General features: G+C 46.9%; 1 protein-coding gene across 23 annotated transcripts in view; it reads left to right on the forward strand.

The window, feature by feature from the left end:
- The window catches only part of STIM1 (stromal interaction molecule 1), a 132607-nt gene that overhangs the window by 38411 nt on the left and 71114 nt on the right, over positions 1-23082 (forward strand). For all 23 annotated transcript variants that reach the window (XM_083499491.1, XM_083499477.1, XM_083499483.1 and 20 more), the window contains one exon: positions 16707-16837. In XM_083499491.1, coding sequence (XP_083355617.1) covers positions 16707-16837 — 131 coding nt within the window. The remainder of the gene's footprint in view (positions 1-16706; positions 16838-23082) is intronic.

Here is a 23082-nt window from a genome sequence, read left to right on the forward strand (position 1 = left end):
TTGGAGGTTGGCATATCGCACTTATTTTACAGATGTGTATGGAAATTTTATTGGTCTTCAGACCCTTGCCCCAAGGCACCTTGAGTGGTGAGGTCTGGCAGGAGTTTCACCCGGAGAGTTTATTAGTGGCTTTCAGCAAAAGTGTGTCTTGTTTAAATAGCATCCAGTTGGTATCCGCGGTTTGTCTTTGCCTCTCTTCACTTTAAAGGCGTGGGCTATGTGCCATATGCTAAGACCATCAGAAGAAACTGCAAAATGTGGTGCATCTCAAAAGGTGCTGGCAAACTAGAAAACTGGCTGCACCCAGTGCATATTGTTTCCAACTTCTGCCAACCTAGCAGTTCGAAAGCCTACCAGTTCAAGTAGAAAGGTACCACTGTGGTGGGAAGGTAGACAGCATTTCCATGCGCTCTGGCTTCCGTCACAGTGTCCTGTTGTGCCAGAAGCGGTTTAGTCGTGCTGACCACATGACCTGGAAAGCTGTCTGTAGACAAACGCCGGCTCCCTTGGCCTGAAAGCGAGATGAGCGCCGCAACCCCATAGTGTCCTTTGACTAGACTTAACCGCCCAGGGGTCCTTTTCATTTATCTTACCTATATTGATTGCTGCAATACTCTCTTCTTCAGAGACAATTACTTCTATGATTCCCAGGCTGTGCCATTCAAGCAGCTGACTTAGTAAGAGCTGGAAGTTGTGGGGCTTGAGGAGCTGACCCCCTGGCAAGTTAAAGGGGGCCACAAGCCCTCTTTGATGGACTTCAAAGAAAGCCAGTGTGGTGTAGTGGTTAAGAGCGATAGGCTCGTAATCTGGGGAACCGGGTTCGCGTCTCCGCTCCTCCACATGCAGCTGCTGGGTGACCTTGGCCAGTCACACTTCTCTGAAGTCACTCAGCCCCACTCACCTCACAGAGTGTTTGTTGGGGGGAGGAAGGGAAAGGAGATTGTGAGCCGCTTTGAGACTCCTGAAGGGGAGTGAGAAAGCGGGATATCAAATCCAAACTCCTCCTCCTCCTCCTCCTCCTCCTCCTCCTCCTCCTCCTCCTCCTCCTGCTGCTCCTCTTCTTCTTCAGTGCCTCATGAGTTCATCTAGCAAGAGAGGGACTACACAGAAAGTGGTCCCATTCCTCCTGAGGAAATTTTCATCTGAAGAAAGGTTGCAGCGTTCAGGATTTCTTAGTTTAGGGGAAAGACGAGTAAAGAGGTGGAATAATAAAAGTTTATCAAATTATGCATTGCATGGCGGAAGCAGGTAGAGAAAAGTTTTAGTTCTCTCTCTCTTAGAACACTAGAACTTGTGGACATCCTATGAAGCTGAATGTTGGAAGATTCAGGAAAAATAAAAGGAAGTCCTTTTTCATGCAGCGCGTAGATAAACTATGGAACTCACTCCCACAGGAGGCAGTGACAGCTACTTGGGTGGCTTTAAAAGAGGATTACATGAATGCATGGAGGAGGCGAGGGCTATCGATCACTACTAGCCATGGCACCAAGCTCTGCCTCCAGAGTTGGAGACAGCAGTGCCTCTGTATCCTGGTTGCCAGAAACCACAGGAGGGGAGATCCTGCTTGGATCCTGCTTGCGGATTTCCCTTTGGGGCAGCTGGGAGCCTCTGTGAGAACAGGATACTGGACTAGATGGGCCATTGGCCTGATCCGGCAAGCCCTTCGTATGTTCTTATTGTGCTGCTTGGCAAGAAGGGTTTGTACCGTTGAGAAATACTTGGTGACCAGCCCATTGGGCACAGTCATGACTGCTCACAGGGGGGTTTTTTGGCCTCTATTTTGTTCAGATCCACCAGGCCCAATGGATGACCCAACAAGGCACCCCACCACCCATGAACTGTGACCTGAGCCCTCCTATTTTGCAGCCCCCAGACAAGCAGCGACAGCACCAGGTCTGCAAAGTGGCAGGGGGTTCCACCATATACGATGCTAGCTGCATTTCTCTTGGCGGGTTGCAAGTTGCACAGTCTGGTGTTGTGGGTTGTGCTGCTTTGTTTGAGACCTGTAGAAGGAACAAGGCAAGCACCCAAAAGACATGCAGAGGAGGGGGAATAGGAGAGGGCTGTCTGATGCCCTCAGCTGGGGAGTCCTCAGATGTTATATTTTTATATGCTTGCAAAGAGAGAGAGAGAGAGAGACTTTCTGCCTCTGCTGAACCAGAGCAGGAGGGACTGCATAGTTTTTGTGTTGGGCTATGAATAGATCTATATAAATCTTCCCATAAATGTAGAACTATAAATACTATAAAAAGAGAGTTTCCGGCCAGTCCGCCTGTGAGGAAATGGCTCTGTTGGTGTGGCCAGAAAGTGTTTGGCCAACAATACTCATCTCCAGGAATGTGTGCTAGGCCACCCTCCTTTCGTAGATGGGCTCTGCCGGGCAGGCTAGTGCGCTCTTTCGAGGTGGGAAGTCCAAAGGGTTCAAGCCTTGGGTGCGATTCCTAAGAAGAGCAAAGGAACGACGGCTGCCACAAGCAAGAATGGATTCATACCTGTCGTTCTGTTTCTCAGTTGAAAGTGATCCCTTACAGCCCTTGCATTTGTTCTGTTTTGAGAAAGCTGAAGCCCTTTGTCCACCTCTAAATGCTTTTGAGCCCCAGCTCCTGCTGTTTTTAGCTAGATTATATTAACTGGAGCATGAGAACCAGGAAGCGAAACGGGTAGCACAAAGTGGGCAAAATTGAGATAAGTTGCCTGACTCAATTAGATTAATTCATCAATTAGATTCCCGCCCCCTCCAAGGCTCAGAGTACACAGCCAAGTAAGACAATTCTTTTAATAAATGCAAATTGTATTATGACAAACCAAGCTGAGATGCCCCGAAACGCATGAACAAGATTGGGAATGCTCCCCAGCCCAGGAACGCTCCCCACTCTAGTAATCAGTTCGCAAACAGAACTGTTTGTTAGCAAGGTGTCATTGTGGCCCCCACATGTACTTAAATGAACCAGTTTTGCATTGCTCTTTGCACTATTCTTGCTGATTTGCTACCGGTCCAGGTTCAAGGTGTTGCTAGTAGCATGCAAAGCCCTTAACAACCTGGGATAAGTTTAGCTGCGAGATCCCCTTATCCTCATGTGTGCCCACTTGACCGCTTCAGTCTTTGGAACTGGCACTGTTGTTACAAGTGCCACATAATACTCATTCCACATTTGTAAGAATTCAGTGTTTTAGTGTGGCAGCTCCTGCACTTTGGAACTCCCTGCCTGTTGATTTCAGACAGGCGCCATCACTGTATTCTTTTCCGTGCCTGCTAAAAGCATTCTTGTTTAGGCAAGGCTACCAGATATTTAGAAGGCTGATGCAAGTTCAATCTGTTTTTAGGCTATTGCTGTCTTAACTTTTTGAAAGTCATAAATTATTGTTGTTTATTATTCTTAATGATAATTTAATTTTACTTTTTCCCCACACTGCATTATTTTATTTTTTTACAATCAAGCGGAGTACAGTATAAATTTCATGAAAATAATAATTGCAAGGGGTTGGAGTAGGTTACTGTTTGGGTCTCTTCCAACTCTGCTATTCTATTAATCTATTAAATAAATAAATCTATTAATTAAATAAATTAATACTTGCCAAGGAGCTGCAGGTGGGGCACAAGTTTCTCCCCCTCCTATTTTAATCCCCACAACAGCCCTGTGTTGTGGCTGAGAGGCAGTGACTGGCTCAGGGTTTATGGGGGGGGAGGGGTTGGGGGTCTTCATGCATGTGTGGGGATCCTCAGTGTGGGCCTGGCACTTTCTCACCCTTTCATTGGCAGCTGCCTTTTAGCAAGTTTGGCAACTGGTTCATTCAGCTCAGTATTGTCAACTCTGACTGGCAGGGCTCTTTCCCAGCCCTGTGTGAGATGCCAGCGGGGGGCGGGGGGGGGAGACTTTCCTCACACAGCTGAGCTGCAGCCCCCTGCTAACACTTTTTCTAAGCAGCTGCCATTGTTTTGGCCGGTGGGCAGATTACCCTGCAGAAAAGGTGAAAATATTTTGAACAATCCAAGGAATGTATATGGGCAAGCCTGTGGGCTGGGCTTTGTTGACCTTAGGGCTCCCCTCCCCTCGCTGCTCTTGCCAAAGCACAAAGCACAGAAAGCTGGTCTGTTTTTCCTAGGTTAAGTCTGCTTTGCGCTCAGTGGCAAAGCACTCTTCAGGTGGAACTCTGCATGTGCCCCATAACTGTTTGTCAGCTTCGGCTTTGCTCTGATCAGTGGTGCCATTGCAGACAATTAGAGAATGCAGCATTATTCAGTGCAAGGTATTTTCACACACTGGCAGCTGTGCATAGAATTGAATGTTCATGTGGAATCCTATGAAGCAGTTCAAGGGGTCCACAGAAAACAATTTAGTAATGGCAGACAAGTGTCCAGAGTGTGTGGTTTCCTTGGGGCTGAAGTCTTGGGATGTGCATGCACTGCTCCGGCCATTATCCTGGAAGCCCCCTCCCCTTCTTTCCACCCCTCACAGTGCTTTCCACATGCCTGGCATGGAGAAAGTGGATGGAGAGAGGTTTACCTCCCTACCTCATGATACTAGAAGCTGAATGTTGGAAGATTCAGTGCGGGAAAAAGAAAGAACTTCTTCATGCAGCACATCGTTAAAATTAGGAAACTCTCTCCCGCAGGACACAGTGATTGCCACCAACCTGGATGGCTTTAAAAGAGGATTAGACAAACTTATGGAGGAGTTGAGGGCTACTGATGGCTCCTAGCCCTGATGCCTATGCTCTTCCTCCCTGGTCAGAAACTGCAATGCTCCTGAATGTCACTTGCTGGAAACCATAGGAGGGAAGAGGGCTCTTGTGCCCTGATCCTGCTTGTTGGTTTCTCTCTTTTTTTTAATAAGATATTTATTAAAAGTTTTTTGGATATAAGAAAAAAATGAAAAATAAACATACAGAATAATAAACAATTAAAAACACGCATTAATTTTCAATGACATAACTTCCATACCCTTATTTCCTCCGACCTCCTCATACTTCCCTTCTTTGTATTCCAGTTCAACCTGTTAGTTCAGCAAATCCTTACCATTAAACTTTTACCCATTTATAATCCTTTTTTCATGTCTCCTAAAGCATTACAGCTGGAAACCACTTAGTTTCTATCCAACATCTTTCTAACATTCATTCATTTTACAATATTTCTTTAAATAGTCCTTAAATTTCTTCCAGTCTTCTTTCACTGACTCTTCTCCCTGGTCTCGGATTCTGCCAGTCATCTCAGCCAGTTCCATGTAGTCAATCACCTTCATCTGCCATTCTTCCAGAGTGGGTAGATCTTGTGTCTTCCAATACTTAGTGATTAGTATTCTTGCTGCTGTTGTGGCATACATAAAAAAGTTCTGTCCTTCTTTTGCACCAATTGGCCGACAATGCCCAGGAGAAAGGCCTATTTAAATACCTTTTTCAATTCATTATATATCATTTCCCAGAAAGCCTTAATCCTAGGGCACTTCCACCAAAGGTGAAAGAATGTACCTTCAGTTTCCTTACATTTCCAACATTTATTATCGGGCAAGTGATAGATTTTTGCCAGCTTGACTGGGGTCATGTACCACCTGTATATCATTTTCATAATATTCTCTCTTAAGGCATTACATGCCGTAAACTTCATACCTGTGGTTTCTCACAGGCATCTGGCTGGCCACTGTGAGAATAGGATGCTGGATGTAGAAGGCATTGACACAGATTTTGAGAATCCCTTTGGTCCACAGTTGCACAGGTTTGGCATACAGTCGTACCTCTTTTTGCGGCCGGGATTCGTTCCGGAGCCCCGGCTGCTAGCCGAAAAGGATGCAAGGCAAAGCGTCGCTTTTGCACACACACAGGGGGAGTGGTTTGCGCTTCTGCACATGCGCGATTTAGCACTTCTGCGCATGCGCGAGTGGCAAACCCGGAAATAACCCGTTTCGGTACTTCCGGGTTTGCTGCGAACGTTCGCCGGAATGGATGCTAGACAAGGCGGACGTTCGCGGAGGTATTACTGTACTGTGGAAGCTAAGATTAGTCTTTCTTTTGCATTGAAACTTGTTTTTAAGACTTAGTGACACTCACACAAACATCCCAGAAAGGTCCTCTAGTTCTGGGATTCATTCTGGACTTTTTGGGTTGATCAAAACTTTAAAAAGCAGAAGACTCAAGTTCTTGTAGTGCCTTCTGGCTGAGATCGCAAGACAGGAGGGTGACAGATATTGCACCCCTTCAGAAAGGCAGAATATATGAACTGTGTTACTTCCCTCTGAGGAATGAAATGTGCTGGCCTTGTGTGAGATATATGGGTGGAATGAGTTTCCTTTTAAGTTCTTCTAAATCCTCTTCAGACATTAGGTAAAGCTGCAAGGAGCTTGCTTTAATGGAGTCAGGTCAGTGGTCAGTCTAGCGGCATAAGTCTTTGCCGGGTCTAGGCCTCCGCTGCTTTCATGGGAGGTTTGGCTGCTTACATCTAAAGCTGTGCAGATTAAAACCTTGAGCTCTCACACTTTTGCCTTGACCCAAGGCCCTAAAACCCCCTGCAGTTCCACAGGAGGGCAAGTTTGAGCTTCAGCCAAGATCCAGAGGCAAAACCGCATTTGCTTTTGCAAGTTTCTCCTGAGTGATTCATCAGATGCTGTTATGTGGTTCCTTGGCTTTCTTCACTTTTCCTTCTTCTCCTTACCTTTTCAGATGATTATTAGCTCCTCATGGCTTTGGCTTTTTACGTGGGCTGTGGCTGACAGGAGCTGCTGACTCACTAAAGGCTGCTGAAGTCTCTCCCCCTGCCACCGATTTCCACCCACCTCTGGCTTTCCATCTCTGACATGCAGGTGTAAAAGTGTTTGTACAACATTTCCCTGCAGATGGAGCAAGAACCAGCCCATTTGCCCCAATCCTTGTTTCTGGGTTCTGGCTATGGGATATGTCAGGAGGTCCCAGCTTCTTTCCACTGTGTGGTCTTGGGCAACCCAGTCAGATGGGCAGCATTTAAACCATAAAACAATAATAGCAATAAACAATGCCACTTATTGATAGCTTTTCCAGTAGTGCAAAGTCACCAACAACAAATGATGCAGGAGGGTGGACTTGATGACCCTTGGAATCTCTTCCAGCTCTGTGATTCTATGGAAAACACTAGGCAACAGTTTCTCCATTCCATGCATAATTTTACAAACTTCTATCATGTCGCTTCTCACTTGCCTGGAGGGAGTGTCGCTCCAGCCCCTTGACCATTTGGGTGGCCCTTTCTTGAACCTTTTCTAGCGCTGAATCTTGCCCCTGCTGGCCTGCTCCCTGCTTCTCTGTTTGCAGAGGAACTCACAAGACTCCATTTAACATGGAGCAGCTCAGGCCGAAAATATTTTAGAAATGAAATCGGATCCCTGGATGACAGGAGGAAAGGCTTGGCGCAGAAGCCCGCGGGGCACATTCCTGGTTCTGTGACCAGGCCCTGTCTTCCCAGGCTTGCGTTGTGGTGGAATTGCAGGAGTCGGAGCTTGCCAGGTGATTGAAACAGAAAGGTTATGTGAGTCAGAAGAAAGCAGCCAGAGGAGGGGCTGCAAGAGACGTGGGTTTATAATGGCACTCTGAGACGTGGTCTGGTATGGGGAGGTTTCAGGCGTGGCTGTTCTTGTTTGGACAGGAGACGGCATTAGAAGTTGCCTCTGGGCAGCAAAACTGGGGCTCCGTCATTCTAGAGAAGATGGCCTGGTTTAAGGCTGCCAAGAGACCCAAATTATTCCCTCCACTGTAATGCTGCTGAATGCATCCCACCTTTGACAGGGAAGTGCAGTTCTTTGTGACACCTCTTCACCAGTTGTTCTTCTACTTTGGTTTTTATATATTTTAAGTGGCTCTTGTTACCTAACATCTCCCTTCAGAGAGCTCAGGGTGGCTTAAGTATAGTGCCTGGGTGGTCTTTTGTCTTTAGTTAGACTTTCAGCAACAAGAACATAATAATTTCTCCTATCCTCTTATAAAGTCATCTCGGGCGCTGGTCATCATTACTTCCTGTGGGAGCAAGTTCCACAGCTTAACTATGTGCTGTGGAACGATGCGTAGAAATTCGTCATGTGTCCGCAAGTCATCCTGAAGGGCCATCTCCTCGCCTAACAGTTCTAGTGGCCGAAACAAACATTCCTGGACGTTCCTGGGTTGCAACTGTTTGAAAGAGCTGGAGGAAGGTGTTTGGTGAGAGTTGGGGAGGAAATCTGGCCGGTTGCCGGGCTTTGTATATACATAGCATTCTGCTTTTGTGTGGCTGTGTACTTAAAAACCACATGCGCAAACAAAGCCCTTCTCCAGTCCAGCGTACAGGAGGTCCTGCGCATGAGGTCTGCCGCTTGGGGGGTGGAGATCCTAGCGTGTTTGTTCTTTCTGGCTATACAAATTGTACCGCTGGGGGCGGGAGAAGAAGGGGAGGAAATGGCTGGGTGATTCAAGGAAAGCATAACTCTGCTCTTAAACCTGCCTGCATGGCTTCCCTTCCATCCCTTTTCTTTCTTGGCTTTTGCACCCGAGAAAGGCTCCCCTGCAGCGCCAATCTGCTTTGCCAGGCTCAGAGCTCAGGGAGCTTTTGACGGAAGTGGATTGTGCTTGAGCTGGAGCAAAGTGGCACTTGCCGATAACGCGGCGAAAACCCTTGGCCAGGCTCCAGTTGTTCCTGTGTCAGCACAGCGTGCTCTGGGCGAGGCTGGCATTTTCTGTTTCCTCTGCAGAAGATGACGGCGAGGCGGTTTGTTCCTGCTTTCCCTGCCCAGTTGTCACACGGGGGGGTGGTGTTCTTTGGAGCTTCGTGGGTGGGAACCAAAAGGCACACAGCCGTTAAAACAGTGAGGATGCATGCAGAAGGATCCCGGGTTTAGTCCCTGGCATCTCCAAGTGATAAGGTCTGAGACTTTGGGCAGCTGCTGATGCCAGTCAGAATAGACAGCTCTGGGAGAGATGAGATGGTGGTCAAACACAGTGTGTGGCAGCATTGTAGGTTTTGGGGTACGTGATATGATTCTGTAGCTTAGAATAATAGAATCGCAGAATTGCAGAGCTGGAAGGGTACCCAAGGGGCATCTAGTCGCAACTCCCTGAAAGGCAGACATCACAGCTCAAGAATCCATGACTGGTGGCCACCCCAACCGCTGCTGCCTCCAAGCAGGGAGAGTCCACCACCTTCTGAGGGTGTTAAGCAGCTCTTGTCCATGGAGTCACGAAGAGTCGGACATGACTAATCGACTAAACAACAACCACCACCACCACCATCAGAAAGTTCCTCCTAATGTTTAGTCAGGACCTCCTTTCTTGTAAGTTGAATCCATTGGTTTGGGTCCTCCCTCCTAGAGCAGCAGAAAACCAGCTTGCATCCTTTAGATTGGTGACCCTCAGTTGTTTCTGTGTTTACCCTCTGGAGGCTGTACACCCACGTCAGTGTTAGAAACTCAGATACGAAAGCTAGGAGCTAAATGGCACCTTAAACCTAGGTTATGGACGCAGCAACGGAATGTCTAGGCGCACCTTTTTACAACAAGAACACAAAGCTGAAAATGAATGAACTGCAGCTAAAATATTATGTTCCTTTCCCCTGCCCACCCCCCCTAATATTCTTAAGAGGGTCTCTTCTCCAGTCTTCAGAGAGTAACTGGAAGTGGGGAGGCAGAAAAAGGTCCACTTTTCCTTCCACTCTGCAGTTTTACTCTGAAATCTTAGGCGCTGTATTGCACCCAGAGCTCAGAAACTGCCCAAGCTAATGAAATTCCCTGTCACAAAATGCGCCTAGAGCAATGAGAGTTTCGAACTCTGGCCTATGTGGAATATGTGACTGCACTGAGTGAGACAGGGACCCTGGTTGCTCAGTCCCTAAAGAGCCCCAAACATAGGTGGGACCTAGAAACTCTTGGGGGTTGCCTGCAAAGGAGCCTTGCTCTTGTGCTTGCCTTGGCCTTTCCCCTGCTTTGCTGCCAAGGAACCCTCGCTTCTCCAAGCACTCTCTGTGCAGCCTGGTGCTCTCTGGGTCTTACCTACTCAATTTAGAATGGCTTCCAGCCAGTTCCTTGGGCCCTTTTGCTGCAGAAATAGCCAAATGGACTACTTTGTCATGAAATAGGCTCAACCTTCATGCTTCCAGATGTATCAAGGATTTCTTCCCCTGCGTGTAAATGAGTGGCACTTGTGCAAGAGCAGATGGAGGCCGTGTGGGACTTGAGCCAGAAATCCCTAGTTGAGGAAGGGGCTGTAGCTCCTGGGAGAGCAATTGCTTTGCATGCGGGAGGTCCCTTGTTCAATTCCTGACATCTTCAGGTAGAATCATAGAGTTGGAAGGGACCCCAGAGTCATCTAGTTCAACCTTGTGCAATGCAGGAATCTCAACCATTATTATTATTATTATTATTTATTGAATTTGTATATTGCCCTATACCCGGAGGTCTCTAAACTAAAGCATCAATAACAGATGACCATTCCAACCTCTGCTTAAAAACCTCCAAGCAAGGAGAGCCCACCACCTTCCGAGGGAGTCCATTCCTCTGTCAAATAGCTCTTACTGTCAGAAAGTTCTTTCTAATGTTTATTCAGAATCTCCTTGTCATTTGAATCCACTAGTTTGGGTCTTGCCATCTGGACCAGTGGAAAACAAGCTTGCTCCCTCTTGCATGTGATAGCCCCCTTGATATGTGAAGATGGCTATCATATCTCCTCCCAGTCTTGGTCTCTTTTCCAGGCTAAACATACCCAGCTCTTTCAACAGTTTCTCTTAAAGCTCGGTTTCCAGACCCTTAGTCATTTTGGTCACCCTCCTCTGCACACCTTCCAGCTTGTCAACACCCTTCTTCAATTTTGGTGCCCAGAACTGGACACAGTATTCTAAGGGTGATCTGACCAAGGCAGAAGTGAGTGGTACTATGACTTCCCTTGATCTGGACCCTATACTTCTGTTGATGCATCCTAGAATAGCATTAGCCTCTTTTGCGGCTGCATCACATTGTCAACTAATGTTTAGCTTGTGGTCTTCTAAGACCCCTGGATTTTTTGCGCAAGTCAGGTGTCCCTCATCTAATATCTGTGCATCTGCTTCTTCCTGGCCTAAGTGCAGAACCTTACATTTGTCCCTATTGAAATTCATTTCATATATTCAGCAGGTGCCTTTTGTGCCAACTTCTAAATGCCTGCTGAAAACTTTGCTATTCTACCAGACGTATGCAGGCAATTAAGAACACACAATGCTAAAGTGATGTCTGTTTTTAACTCTCTTTATGGCTTTTAGTGTATGGTTTTATTGCTGTAAACTGCTTTGGTGTATTTATGGCACAGTGGTATGAAGATTTTTTTATATATATAAATAAGGAGTGAGTGGCACATTCCTTGAGAGCTGCTTGGGGTTGCCGCAGCTCTCAAGGCATGCCTAGAGAATTTGGGGTGCAGATTTTTAATTCCCATGTGTTTGCACGGGTGCTCTTAGCTGTGGTTCTATGATTTAGTTCTGTGATTCTACCTCCAGGAGATTCTGCCTTAATACACAGATGCACATTAGAGCTCAGATAAATTGAAGACTCCATCCCCCCTCCAAAAAGCTTAGCATTTTTGTGTGCCCTTCTTGGAAATAATCAAAATAAAATGTTTGATCGTGCTCTCTCCCAACCCCCTTCTACCTCACTTTGTTTTTCTGGGATTCTGTAACAAGTTTTAACTTTTTGAGATAAGTTTCCCTCTTGGCCGCCTTTCCAGAATGAATAAACTGAGGCACGAAGGGTGGTGCTTCAGCCCAAGCTACGCTGCTTCCTCCCAGCCTCCTTTTATTATTCTGAAGTACCTCTTGGGGTAGCTGGCCGTGAAGGATTTAAGGCAGCCCTTTTCGAGTGCTGATAAAGATAATATCAAAAAGAATTAAGACCGCCTGCAACTTGAGACTCTGAGGACAAAATCCATCTGAAACCAGTAAGCCGGAAAGGAAACGCTAGGTGTTGTGCAACCGTGGATTGTGCCCCAGCTAAGGAGAAGAAATTTGAATAATGGGCACATAATGTTTTGATGGCATTGATAGTTGCCATGTGAGCTGTGCGACAACAGTATGGTGCCTGGCTGCCCTGGGGTGCTACGAAATGGGTGGGGGCCCCCCCAGAGACTTGGTCCACTTCCATGGGGGGTCACTTAACCGTTGCTCAGCCCTTTCTTAAAACCGTTGCTCATTCTGCCTCTTTGCTGACAGTCAGGATGGTTAAAAAGCCATTGAAAGATGGAATGGTTTCAGCCTTTCACGGTATGCACTCGTGTCTGTTGGATTTCTAGTCTGCCAGAGCAGTGTGTCTCAAGCTCCTGGTTTTGTAACTGTACAGATGTGACCGCAATAGCAAGGCAGCACGCCCCCAGATAGAAGGATCCCACGCTGCTTTTGAATAATTCCTGCGCGGAGGTTCCTCAAGCGCAAGGCAGCCACTGGAAATGATCTCTGCTCTCAGCTGGTCTTCCCCTCTTATTTATTTGTTTTAAACCACAGTGGCCCACCACACAGCCAAACCATAAATTAAATTTTTTAACAACACAGTTTACAAAAAAAAAAACAATCAAACACCAAAACAGCAGTAGGAAAAGCAGCAGCAATTCTCCAGCTGCAACTCCGGTCAAAGTGAGAGAGTAAGAAAGAGAGACAATGAAAGCAGCCAGCACGATAAAACTCCCACCTGCACACAATAAGCCACACTGAAAAGAAAAGGCTTTACAGCATGGAAGGTGGGGCAAGCTTGTTTTCTGCTGCTCCAGGGGGTCCAAATGACAAGAAAGGGGATTTCAGCTAAATACGAGGAAGAACTTGACCGAGGAACGGACTCCCTCAGAAGGTGGTAGAGGATTTCAAACAGGGTTAGATGCCCAACTGTCGAGGATTATTGAGCTGTGATTCCTGCATTGCAGGGGGTTGGACTAGATGACCCCTGGGATCCCTTCCTGCGCTACAGTTCTGTGATTCTATGAACAGTAGCATTACCACAATACAAACAGAAAGTAAAAAACCGGAAGAAACGGGTCTCTGGATGCTTTTGCTGTGTGTTTTTGTTTTTATTGCTGTAAACCGATTTGATATATTTTTATGATCCAGCGCTGTGCATTTTTAAAAACAAATAAAATAATGGATACCCGCCAGCTTTGCCCCCCCCCCCATTTCTTTCCCGTTGCACCCACTTCCTCTGTAGTTGCCACCTCCTTCTCCACCTACTTGGGGTCCTCATGCCTTTGATAATGGCGTGACAGGTAGGGTTGGGCGATACCTGGTTTCCAGCATTGGGATATATCACCAGCTAAACACCACAATACAGTCATACCTCGGGTTACAGCCGCTTCAGGTTGTGTTTTTTCGGGTTGCGGACTGTCAAAACCTGGAAGTACTGGAACAGGTTACTTCTGGGTTTCGGCAGTCATGCTTGCGCAGAAGCACAAAATCGCGCTTTGCGCATGCTCAGAAGCGCCGAATCTCAACCCGTGCATGCGCAGATACGGGTTGCGAACACTGCGGGCTGCGAACTTGCATCCCGCATGGATCACATTCGCAACCCGAGCGTCGACTGTATACCGATATATCACAATGTCTGAAATAAGGATGGAGCTATGTAGAGGCATTGGGTGGCTGCATGGTTTTCCCTGCACCGTGATTATTTGCTGGCGCCGGCTCTTGTGATTTTCTGCGCGCTGCATAAGGCAGGAGAGAGCTGGGCCTGCAGAGTTAGCAGGGGCTGCAGGAGTCAAGAGAAGCATTGGCTGGCTTCATGGTTCCCCCCACATTGTGGTTTTTGCATAGCACACAAACACATTCATGATTTGTGATATATTGCCAGGTCAAAAATTATGAAACTGATATCACAATAGGGACTTCAAACTGGTTTTGGACGGATGTATCAATATATATCCCAGCCCTAGTGACAGGTAGACCTACTGCTTTGCTCACTCCTGGCAGCCATGGTAGGGAAAGGGAGGAACAGATGAGTTTCCTGGCTAAGAATGCTCCAAATTCCTCGTGCCTGATGGGACTTGCAGGGGTGTTGCACTTGGGTACAAGTACAGAAAGCGGAACGACTTGCCCATAGGGTGCTACAGTTGGGCTTGTCTCGCCGTTTTTAAAGGCACGAGAATCTAAGTTAACAAGATAAACAAGATGCCTTCATCACATAACTCCCCTATGAGGGCAGACTGCCATGATGGGTAGTGGTGAGGAGAATGCCAGGCTATAGGGTAGGTCTATCCTAGACTGCATGCGAAGCGTGAAACTGGAGCAACAAGCACAACTCTCGGTCCAAACTCATGACTCTTGGCTCATGTGTCTTGAAAGTCATCCGAGTGTCTCTGGTCCTTCTTGGGGTGGGGAGCTGGCCTAATTCTCCTTGCGGGAAGCCGGCTGAATGAATGGGGGGGGCGCGTCTCAGGAGGAGTTGCAGGGAACTGGGATTGCAATTTGCTCCCTTGGGGACAGCAGGGAATAGAGCTGTAGCAGTGGCTGGAGGGCTGGGAGAGTCATCGAATCATAGGAGTATAGAGTTAAAAACCTCCAGCAAAGGAAAGCCCACCACTTTCCATGGTCGATCAGCTTTTACAATCAGAAAGTTTCTAAATGTTTAGTTGGAATCTCCTTTCTTGCCCTTTGAATCCATTGGTTCGGGTCCTCTCCTCCGGAGCACCAGAAACCAAGCTAGCTCTGCTGTTTTCTTGACAGTGCACCCAACTCCTTCCTGGCTCCCCACCCACCCACTGCTTTTATATAGACACCTGCAATTCCAGGCAAAGCATGAGCAAATCCTCCAGGGCTGTGCTGTGTGTGTGTGTGTGTCAGCCGGCTGAGCCTGTCCTCGGCAGACACCTGCGCTTGCAGAAAGTTGCCGCTCTCTGCAGTCCTCTGACTCATCAGGCCTCCTTTAGCTTTTGAAACTTGCTCCATATCGCAGCCTGCCGGTTTCTCCTTCTTCGCGTTTCCTTTGCTCCTGGCTTGCGGCCCAACAGCACATATTCAGCGGCACACATTTAAGCGATGCACGGAGGGAGCAGGGCAGGAGAAGTCCACGTTTGAAACCTGAGAAGAGCTCCCTTGTTTAGATCTGCAGTGATTAGACACCTTGATATTGGATTGGGGGGGGGGGCTGGGAATGCCAGAAATACACAGTCCTCTGTTGCTGGTGCTGTCGAGAGGCGTAGCGTCATTGTTCACCTTTCGCTTAAGGGCTCTTCCCTTTGCCTTGATCCCATTTTTGAGCTCTTGACAGGTCCTTTACATTCTTGTCTGTCTGCACAAGGTGTGTGATGTCCCTATAATGAGGGCAGGGCTTTTCCGGCCCAGATTTTCCGGCCTTTGAGCAGGCGGTCCGAAGGTTTCTGTGGCTGCCGTCTGGTGCAAAATTGGGCACCGAAATGCGTTCTCTTGCTTGCACTACAGCCACTGGAGGTTTTCCCTAATCTGTGTACTGTTTGACTTGCTTCAAACTCAATGGCGCTGAAATCACTGGATCAAGCTCATCAGCTTTGTTGAATTAATTAAACTAAATAGTTTTAATTGGATTCTGGATAACTGTGCAATTAATGGTCGTTGCTTTGAATTTTATTGTGCTGTTATCTTCCCTAGTGGGTTGTGCAAACCACCCTTCTGAACAATGCTTTTCATAGGAGAGGGGCAGTGGGGATGAGTTTGTGGAACCAAGCTGGCGGAGACCCCAAAATGTCTGGGAACCACTGCTCTAGTGCATCCCAGCAGCCTCTATGCCTTCCCCTCCTAGGTGTAAGGGGCACCAACATTTATGATTATTTTTATGCCAGCTAAAAATGTGGTTATTCATCCAAGGATTTTAACAAAGTGCTGACTTTTCTTGTTTGGTTTTAAGTTGTATTTAAACGAAATATTGTTTTATTGTGTTTTAATGTTGTTCCCTGTTCTGGGATTGTGAGGACAATGAAGAGCAGCTTGTACAAAATCATTTGAATGAACCAAGGAAAAAAACCTGTATTTAAAGCCAATATACTTGCTACCTTCTGGAGTCAAAAAGGATTCCCTCAACCCCTCCACTCCCAGCCCGTTTGGTTAGGAACACTTGTCTTTTGCAGGAATGCAGGAAACTGCTGCTCCAAAGTGAAATCATGTAGCATTTCATGAGCCAGGCTCAGTCTTGAAAGTTGTGTAGTAGCAGAAGCTCTGAGCATGTGCAGAGTGCCTTCCACCCCAAGCCGTGAGGCTTTATTGATTGATTTATAGCACAAGGGCTCCCAGAGCGGCTTATATATACCAAGACCATCCCTATCCCTATGCCATCCCTATCCCCGTCCCTATCCACAGACTTACAGCCTGAAAAAACCATGAAACACAAGGGAAAGGGGACAGGGAGGGAAGAGGAAAATCAGAACTCGGGCACCAATTTCTGTTGTTCCAATAATGACCATCTGGCCCAGTTTGGGGGCAGGAGGTGTCTGGTGGAGTGGGGCCTCCAACACAGCTCGATGGAGCAAGCATTCTCCTTCCTGTTTCTCCCACCGATGGAATGGCTGTGTCCCAAGTGACTGTCAAGGGGGGATTAGGCCTCATGCACTGGATTAGAGGTTAGCTCTTGGGGTGTCGCATGTCCCAGCTAGATTGACTCACCACTCTTCCTCCAAAAACGAAGCCCAATTGTTCTCAGTTGTCTCCAAAGGCCAATATTGTTTCCCCTCCCACCTGTCTGGAGAACCGGCAAGGCAAAATGCCACGTCTTGGGGCGTGACTTAACCCTTTTTGTTTTTATCCTCCCTGCCCACAGAATTCTGCCGCATCGACCAGGCCTTGTGCCACAACGAAGACGAGCAGCTCAGCTTCGAGGCCGTCCTCAACATCCACAAGCAGATGGACGACGATGCCAATGGCGATGTCGACGTGGAGGAGAGCGATGAGGTGAGGGCACAGCAAAGGGCACCCCACTCTCTCGGTCTCCAGGCCCTCACCTGACCTTCCCACTCCACTTAGTGTACTTATGTTTCGGGGGACCCGGCATCCTCTTCGCACAGCACAGGGATTCTAAAATCTTACGTTGTAAACAGCCCTGTGGTCTTTGTTGTGTTTTTTTTAAAAAGATACTTATTAAGAATTTTTAGGATATAAAAAAATAAAAAATAAACATACAAAATAATAAACAATTAAAAAAACACACATTAATTTTCAATAATATAACTTCCATATCCTTATTTCCTCCGACCTCGTACTTCCCTTCTTTGTATTCCAATTTGATTTGTTGGTTCAGCAAATCCTTACCATAGAACTTTTACCCATTTATAATCCTTTTTTCATATCTCCTAAAGCATTACAGCTGGAAACCACTTAATTTCTTTCCAACATCTTTCTAACATTCATTAATTTTACAATATTTCTTTAAATAGTCTTTAAATTTCTTCCAATCTTCTTTCACCGACTCTTCTCCCTGGTCTCGGATTCTGCCAGTCATCTCAGCTAGTTCCATGTAGTCGATCACCTTCATCTGCCATTCTTCCAGAGTGGGTAGATCTTGTGTCTTCCAATACTTGGCAATTAGTGTTCTTGCTGCTGTTGTAGCATACATAAAAAAAGTTCTGTCTTTCTTTTGCACCAATTGGCCGACTATGCCCAGGAGAAAGGCCTCTGGTTTCTTCACGAAGGTATATTTAAATACCTTTTTCAATTCATTATATATCATTTCCCAGAAAGCCTTAATCCTAGGGCACGTCCACCAAAGGTGAAAGAATGTACCTTCAGTTTCTTTACATTTCCAGCATTTATTATTGGGCAAGTGATAGATTTTTGCAAGCTTGACTGGGGTCATGTACCAAGCCCTGTGGTCTTTGGATGAAGGGCTGTATGCAAATTTAATAAATCAAGCAAGAGGTGGCACAGTCAGCTTGGGCAGGAGGTGTCTTGGACTACAACTCCCATCAGCCCATAGCTGTCAACCTTCCCCTTTTTTGCGGGAAATTCCCTTATTCCAGCGCCGTTTCCCACTGCTTCCCGCTGCTATCCCGGATTGTTAGATATCCCCTAGACTGTCCCCGGGACAGGTGAGGCTGCTGATCCCTTATTTTCGAGGCTGCTGATCTCTTATTTTCAAATCTGAAAGTTGACAGCTATGCATCAGCCCCAGCCAGCCTGGCCATCCGGAGGGCACCAGGTCGGGGAAGCTGAAGTTAGACTGGAGCTCTTGGCCACCTCCACCTGCACCACAGGAAGCGGTGCTGGCCAGCAACCTAGGTGGCTTTAAAAGAGGACCAGGCGAATTAAGGGAGGAGGAGAGGGCTATAAATGGGTACCACCCAGGGTGGCTGTGCTCTGTCTCCATAGCTGGAGGCAGCCATGCTTCTGAATCCCAGATCCTGGAAATTGCAGGAGGGGAGAGGGGTCTGGTGCTCAGGTCCTGCTTGTGGATTTCTCTTTGGAGCATCTGGTTGGTGGACTAGATGAGCCATTGGCCTGACCCAGCAGGCTGCTCTTATGAACCATACACAGATTATGCTCAGCAGAACCTCTGTCAGTCCAGGACCCAATGCATTGTGAGGGGTTGGACTAGATGAACCTGAGGGGTCCTTAATAATAATAATAATAATAATAATAATAATAATAATAATAATAATAATAATAATAATATACCCCGCCCATCTGGCTGGGTTACCCCAGCCACTCTGGGTGGCTTCCAACAGAACACTAAAATACAATAATCTGTTAAACATTAAAAGTTTCCCTAAACAGGGCTGCCTTCAGATGTCTTCTAAAAGTCTGGTAGTGTTTTTCTCTTTGACATCTGGTGAGTGGGCATTCCACAGGGCGGGCGCCACTACCGAGAAGGTCCTTCCCAATTCCACCATTTTATGAATTCTCTGAGTCTCCCCAGTGGACATCTGCCACCACCCAGCCTCCCCCATCTGGCTGCTATACTCTCCCCCCACCCCCTGCAAATTAGCCAAGATGTTCCTAGCAAAAAAAGGGCGAGATGATTGCTTGATTTAAAACCAGCACAGGGCAACAACCTCCTCTCCCTTCCTGCCACTCTCATAACAATTTCATACGCTTAGAGATGAATGAGACGCAGAAATAGGGGAGGTTTTCCGTTGTGCCGCTCTCTGCTTGTCTTTTGGAGCAAAAAGAAGATGGAAAATGCCAAGCCACCCTTAAGCTCTGGGACTTTCTTATTGAATCCTCCCACCTGCTCCCTCCAGCTTTAGGGCAGTCATAGTCCAGCTACTCTTGAGAGGCGGCATTTGTCCTCCTGTACTCCTGCTGTGCATCTTGAAAATGGAGAGCATGAGGAGGCCCTGTGTGTGTGTAGAAGCTGAGCCTGAGAGTCAGCTGTACATTCCTGCCTCCTGTGACACTGGGGCTTCCCTTAACCTTCCTTCTCTTAAGCTTTCTTCCGAAACTACGCTGCTTTCCGTCAACATTATCAAAGCAGGCGTGGGAAAGGAGCTGCAAAAGGGCTGCAGGTGCTGTTCCGTTTAATGTGCAATAAAGATGAAAAGCTTAGAGGAGCAAAGGAGGCCTTTGCACAGTGTTGAGAAAATAGATGGAGGGCTAAAAAGATTTTCTCAATACTCCAAGGTTAGTAACCCTGGTGTCCCAGGTCCTAGTTCAGTACTCTAACCACTAAGACCACACTCCTGATGTTTAAAAGGGAAGCTAATTGCTCCCAGGGAAAAACCGGAAGCCTCTTCTTGAAAGAGATACATCTCCTCCACCTCCAATGGGTGAGTTGCCTTTGGGTAGCTGCATTTTGCATCCCTTGTCCATTTCCACATGTAGGTTTTTGCTTTGTGATTTCTAAGCACCACCCTTGGAAGTACCACTAAGTAAGTGGTGTTAACTCCAAATATATGTGTTTAGCATTGGAGTGCAAGGCTCTGGACTTCTGTATCTATTTTTAAGCACACCGCCAGGTTCACTAAAATTGTTATGAGCTGGTGAGGCCCTAGCCGAGTTAGCAGAATGAAAAGCGACTATCTAAATGGTGTCCTTTTCTTTTCCAAACTATGTTTGGAGGATTTCTCATGAGCAGAGCTGCTTAGAAAGGAATCCTCCCTAGAGCTCTTAAAGAAACAAGCCACAACTCTGAAGCTCAGATTAAGAACCTTCCTTCCCCCTGTTTCCCCTTAAGGCCTGGACTACTGCAGTTGCTTTCTGATGTTCTTTTAACGGATATAGACAGGGCTCTTCTTCAGCCGGAACTCCCTGGAACTCACCCAGGGACGACGGTGTCTTTGACACTAAGAGCTGTTTGACAGTGGAATTTGCTGCCAAGGAGTGTGGTGGAGTCTCCTTCTTTGGAGGTCTTTAAGCAGAGGCTTGACAACCATATGTCAGGAGTGCTCTGATGGTGTTTCCTGCTTGGCAGGGGGTTGGACTCGATGGCCCTTGTGGTCTCTTCCAACTCTATGATTCTATGATTCAGTTCCGGCACCTGCCAGGTGGGCACCATTGCCATTCTAAGAGAACTAGGGAGGTGTTCATGGTTTGTTCCGGCACCTCTTTTTCCAGATAATGGCACTGGAAATAGGTATTTTTTTTGGGGGGGGGAACCATTAATTTTAATCTGGAGCTGCAGAAAGAGCCAAGGACTCTGCTTTCAAGGCGTGCAGTGGAAGCTGAGTCCTTTTCTTTGTAGCTGAGCAAGAGCTGGGGATCTCAACTGTTGTCTTTGGAAGCAAGGCATTTCCCGCATCTGAGCAACCTGCCCTGCCCAACGGGTGTTCACAGCCTACATCTAGGTGTAGCATCTTCTCCAGGGAGATGCGCCTTTTGAGTCTTCTTCTCCCCCTCCCAGCGCATTTAGGACTTTCTCAGCCCTCCTTTCGCTGCCTGAAGGGCAGTTTCCCAGGGGAAACGTCTTGACTTGGACATGCTTAAACATGTAAGCCTGATTGCTCTTGGCTCTGACTTCTGATTCCACTAAGCTGAAGTACTCGGGGCCTTTCTTTCATTAGGCCAAAGTGATGCTGTCAGGTTGCGTTCTGTGCAGAACGGGAAAGCTGTGTTTTTCCAGTAATCTCTTTCCTGTGGAGCTGAGGCTGTGTGAGTCAAAGCTGAATCAGAGCATGTTCACATACACACAAGCAGGTCCTGCTAGCCAAACGCAATGCGTTCTCAGAAAACAAAAAATTCCTTCCAGTAGCACCTTAAAGACCAACTAAGTTCTCAGAAAACGCTCCTTAGGCGAGCCTTTGCATAACAAGTCAACAATCTCTATTGATTCCTATGGGGAAATTTCTGGTGCATTCCCAACCATGGAATTTGGACCCCAAAGTGACAAAAAACCCAGGAAAACCCACTGAAATCTTGCAAAAGGCAAACAAGGAAGGGGAAAATGCTCTCTTCTCTGTCCTATCTCTCCCCCTCCCTCCTTCCCACCATGGTTTCTGGCAAAGCAGCTGCCACAGACCAGCAAAACACAAAATAGCTTGCATATCTGAATCTGCGACGTGTATAGCGAGATTTGGGTACTAGTTACTCATATTTGGATAAGTGATTTTCATATAACAAGCAATTGGATAGTGGGACCTGCATATATATGATCTCTTCCGCTTATCATTTGTACAGCATTTGTCATTTGCAAGGTACCTGCCCGATATTTGGATTGTCAAAGATTGCTGCAGTTCTGTCACTATCCTTCTCATGTCCCGGGGTGACATCTTAATATTCGGATGTCAAGAATAAAGGAAACCAGCTTTTGACCACAGCTAAGTGGTAGAGAGGGAGATGGATTCCCGGCTGAAACGCTGGACAATGGCTGCCAGTAATTGTTGACAATATTGAGGTTGATGGACTAGTGGTGTGGTGGCGTAGTGGTTAGAGTGTTGAGCTAGGACCTGGGAGAGGCCAGGCTTTGAGTCCCCACTTCAGCCATGAAACGCACTGGGTGACCTTGGGCCAGGCACCCTCTCTCAGCCTAACCTACTCACAGGGTTGTTGTGAGGATAAAATGGGAAGGGGAAGTATGTACGGCTTCTTGAGTTTCTTGAAGGAAAGGGGGGATATAAATGCAGTAATAAATGAACAGACCTTCCTAACCAGTCCTTAATTCTGGGGTATTTGGTGCCCCTCAGTTTCTTGTTTTAAAGGGAGTCTAGAGATGCAGGCAAAACTTGGGATTACACTCATGGAATCTGCTATAACTTGTCGGGATCATTTCTCTGTTCCTGCCTAAGCTCTTTCAGAGTACAAATCCCAACACCGGCTTAGAGTTTTGAAGAGGCGTTAGGCAAAACCTAAGCAAACACGCAGCTTAAAACATCAGATACTCTAAACTCGGTTTATATTTATTGAGGAATTGACTGTCGGACATAGAATTGGGCATAAGAGCAAAAGGAAGTTGAATGAAGCTTTACTTGGCCTTTGACATGAAATGCAAAGCCTGTGAGCAGGGGACGTAGCTATATTTATCACTATCATTATTATATTTATAATATAATAATGAAGGCTGAAGGTGGCTTACACAAAACAGATAAAATACAAAAAGCCAAATATACATATAAAAGTAACCTCTAATAAATTCAAGCAATATAGAAACAAATCTGTAAACATACAGATAATAAAATCGGCACACCTTTGTTAAAATTCCTTAAAAAAACAGTCCCTAAAGGCCTGTTGGGATAAAACTGCCAGGGGAAGGACAGGAAGGAGGGAGCCAGCCTAGCTTTTCTCCGAAGTGAGTCTTTATTCTCTGTTTTCTGCAAGTCCCTATTCAAGCTGGGAGCAGAAATCTTAGAAGTGCACCTTCCTTCCTGACTCCAGTCTTGAGAGCACTAGATACTTGGCGGTGGAGCAGAGACAGAACCCGGCTTCAGGCCTCCGCCTTCCTTACCATTTATACCACACTCATATTTTTGCTCATCAGCTCCCTGCATATTTGCTCCCGTTATTATTTTTTGCTCAGCAGCTCTCTTGTTTTGCTAAGCTGTGCTGCTCAAAACCTTTGCCCATCCGCAGCCTGGGAGCGCTTCTCTTCACATTTCTTGACGCTCCCCTCTGGGGAGAGGAGTTTGCTGTGTGTTCGGAGGTGGCTGCAGAGACCGCAATTAAAAGGAGCGCCCCTGAACCCCAAGGGGAATCCCTTCCAATTGGCGGCCTATTTCTGGTCTTCACGCAGAGGCAGGAGTAGCTCTCGAGGTGACTGGCGACTTAATTGA

Source organism: Podarcis liolepis (assembly GCF_965112155.1).
Source record: "Podarcis liolepis genome assembly, chromosome: 4".
NCBI lineage: Eukaryota > Metazoa > Chordata > Lepidosauria > Squamata > Lacertidae > Podarcis > Podarcis liolepis.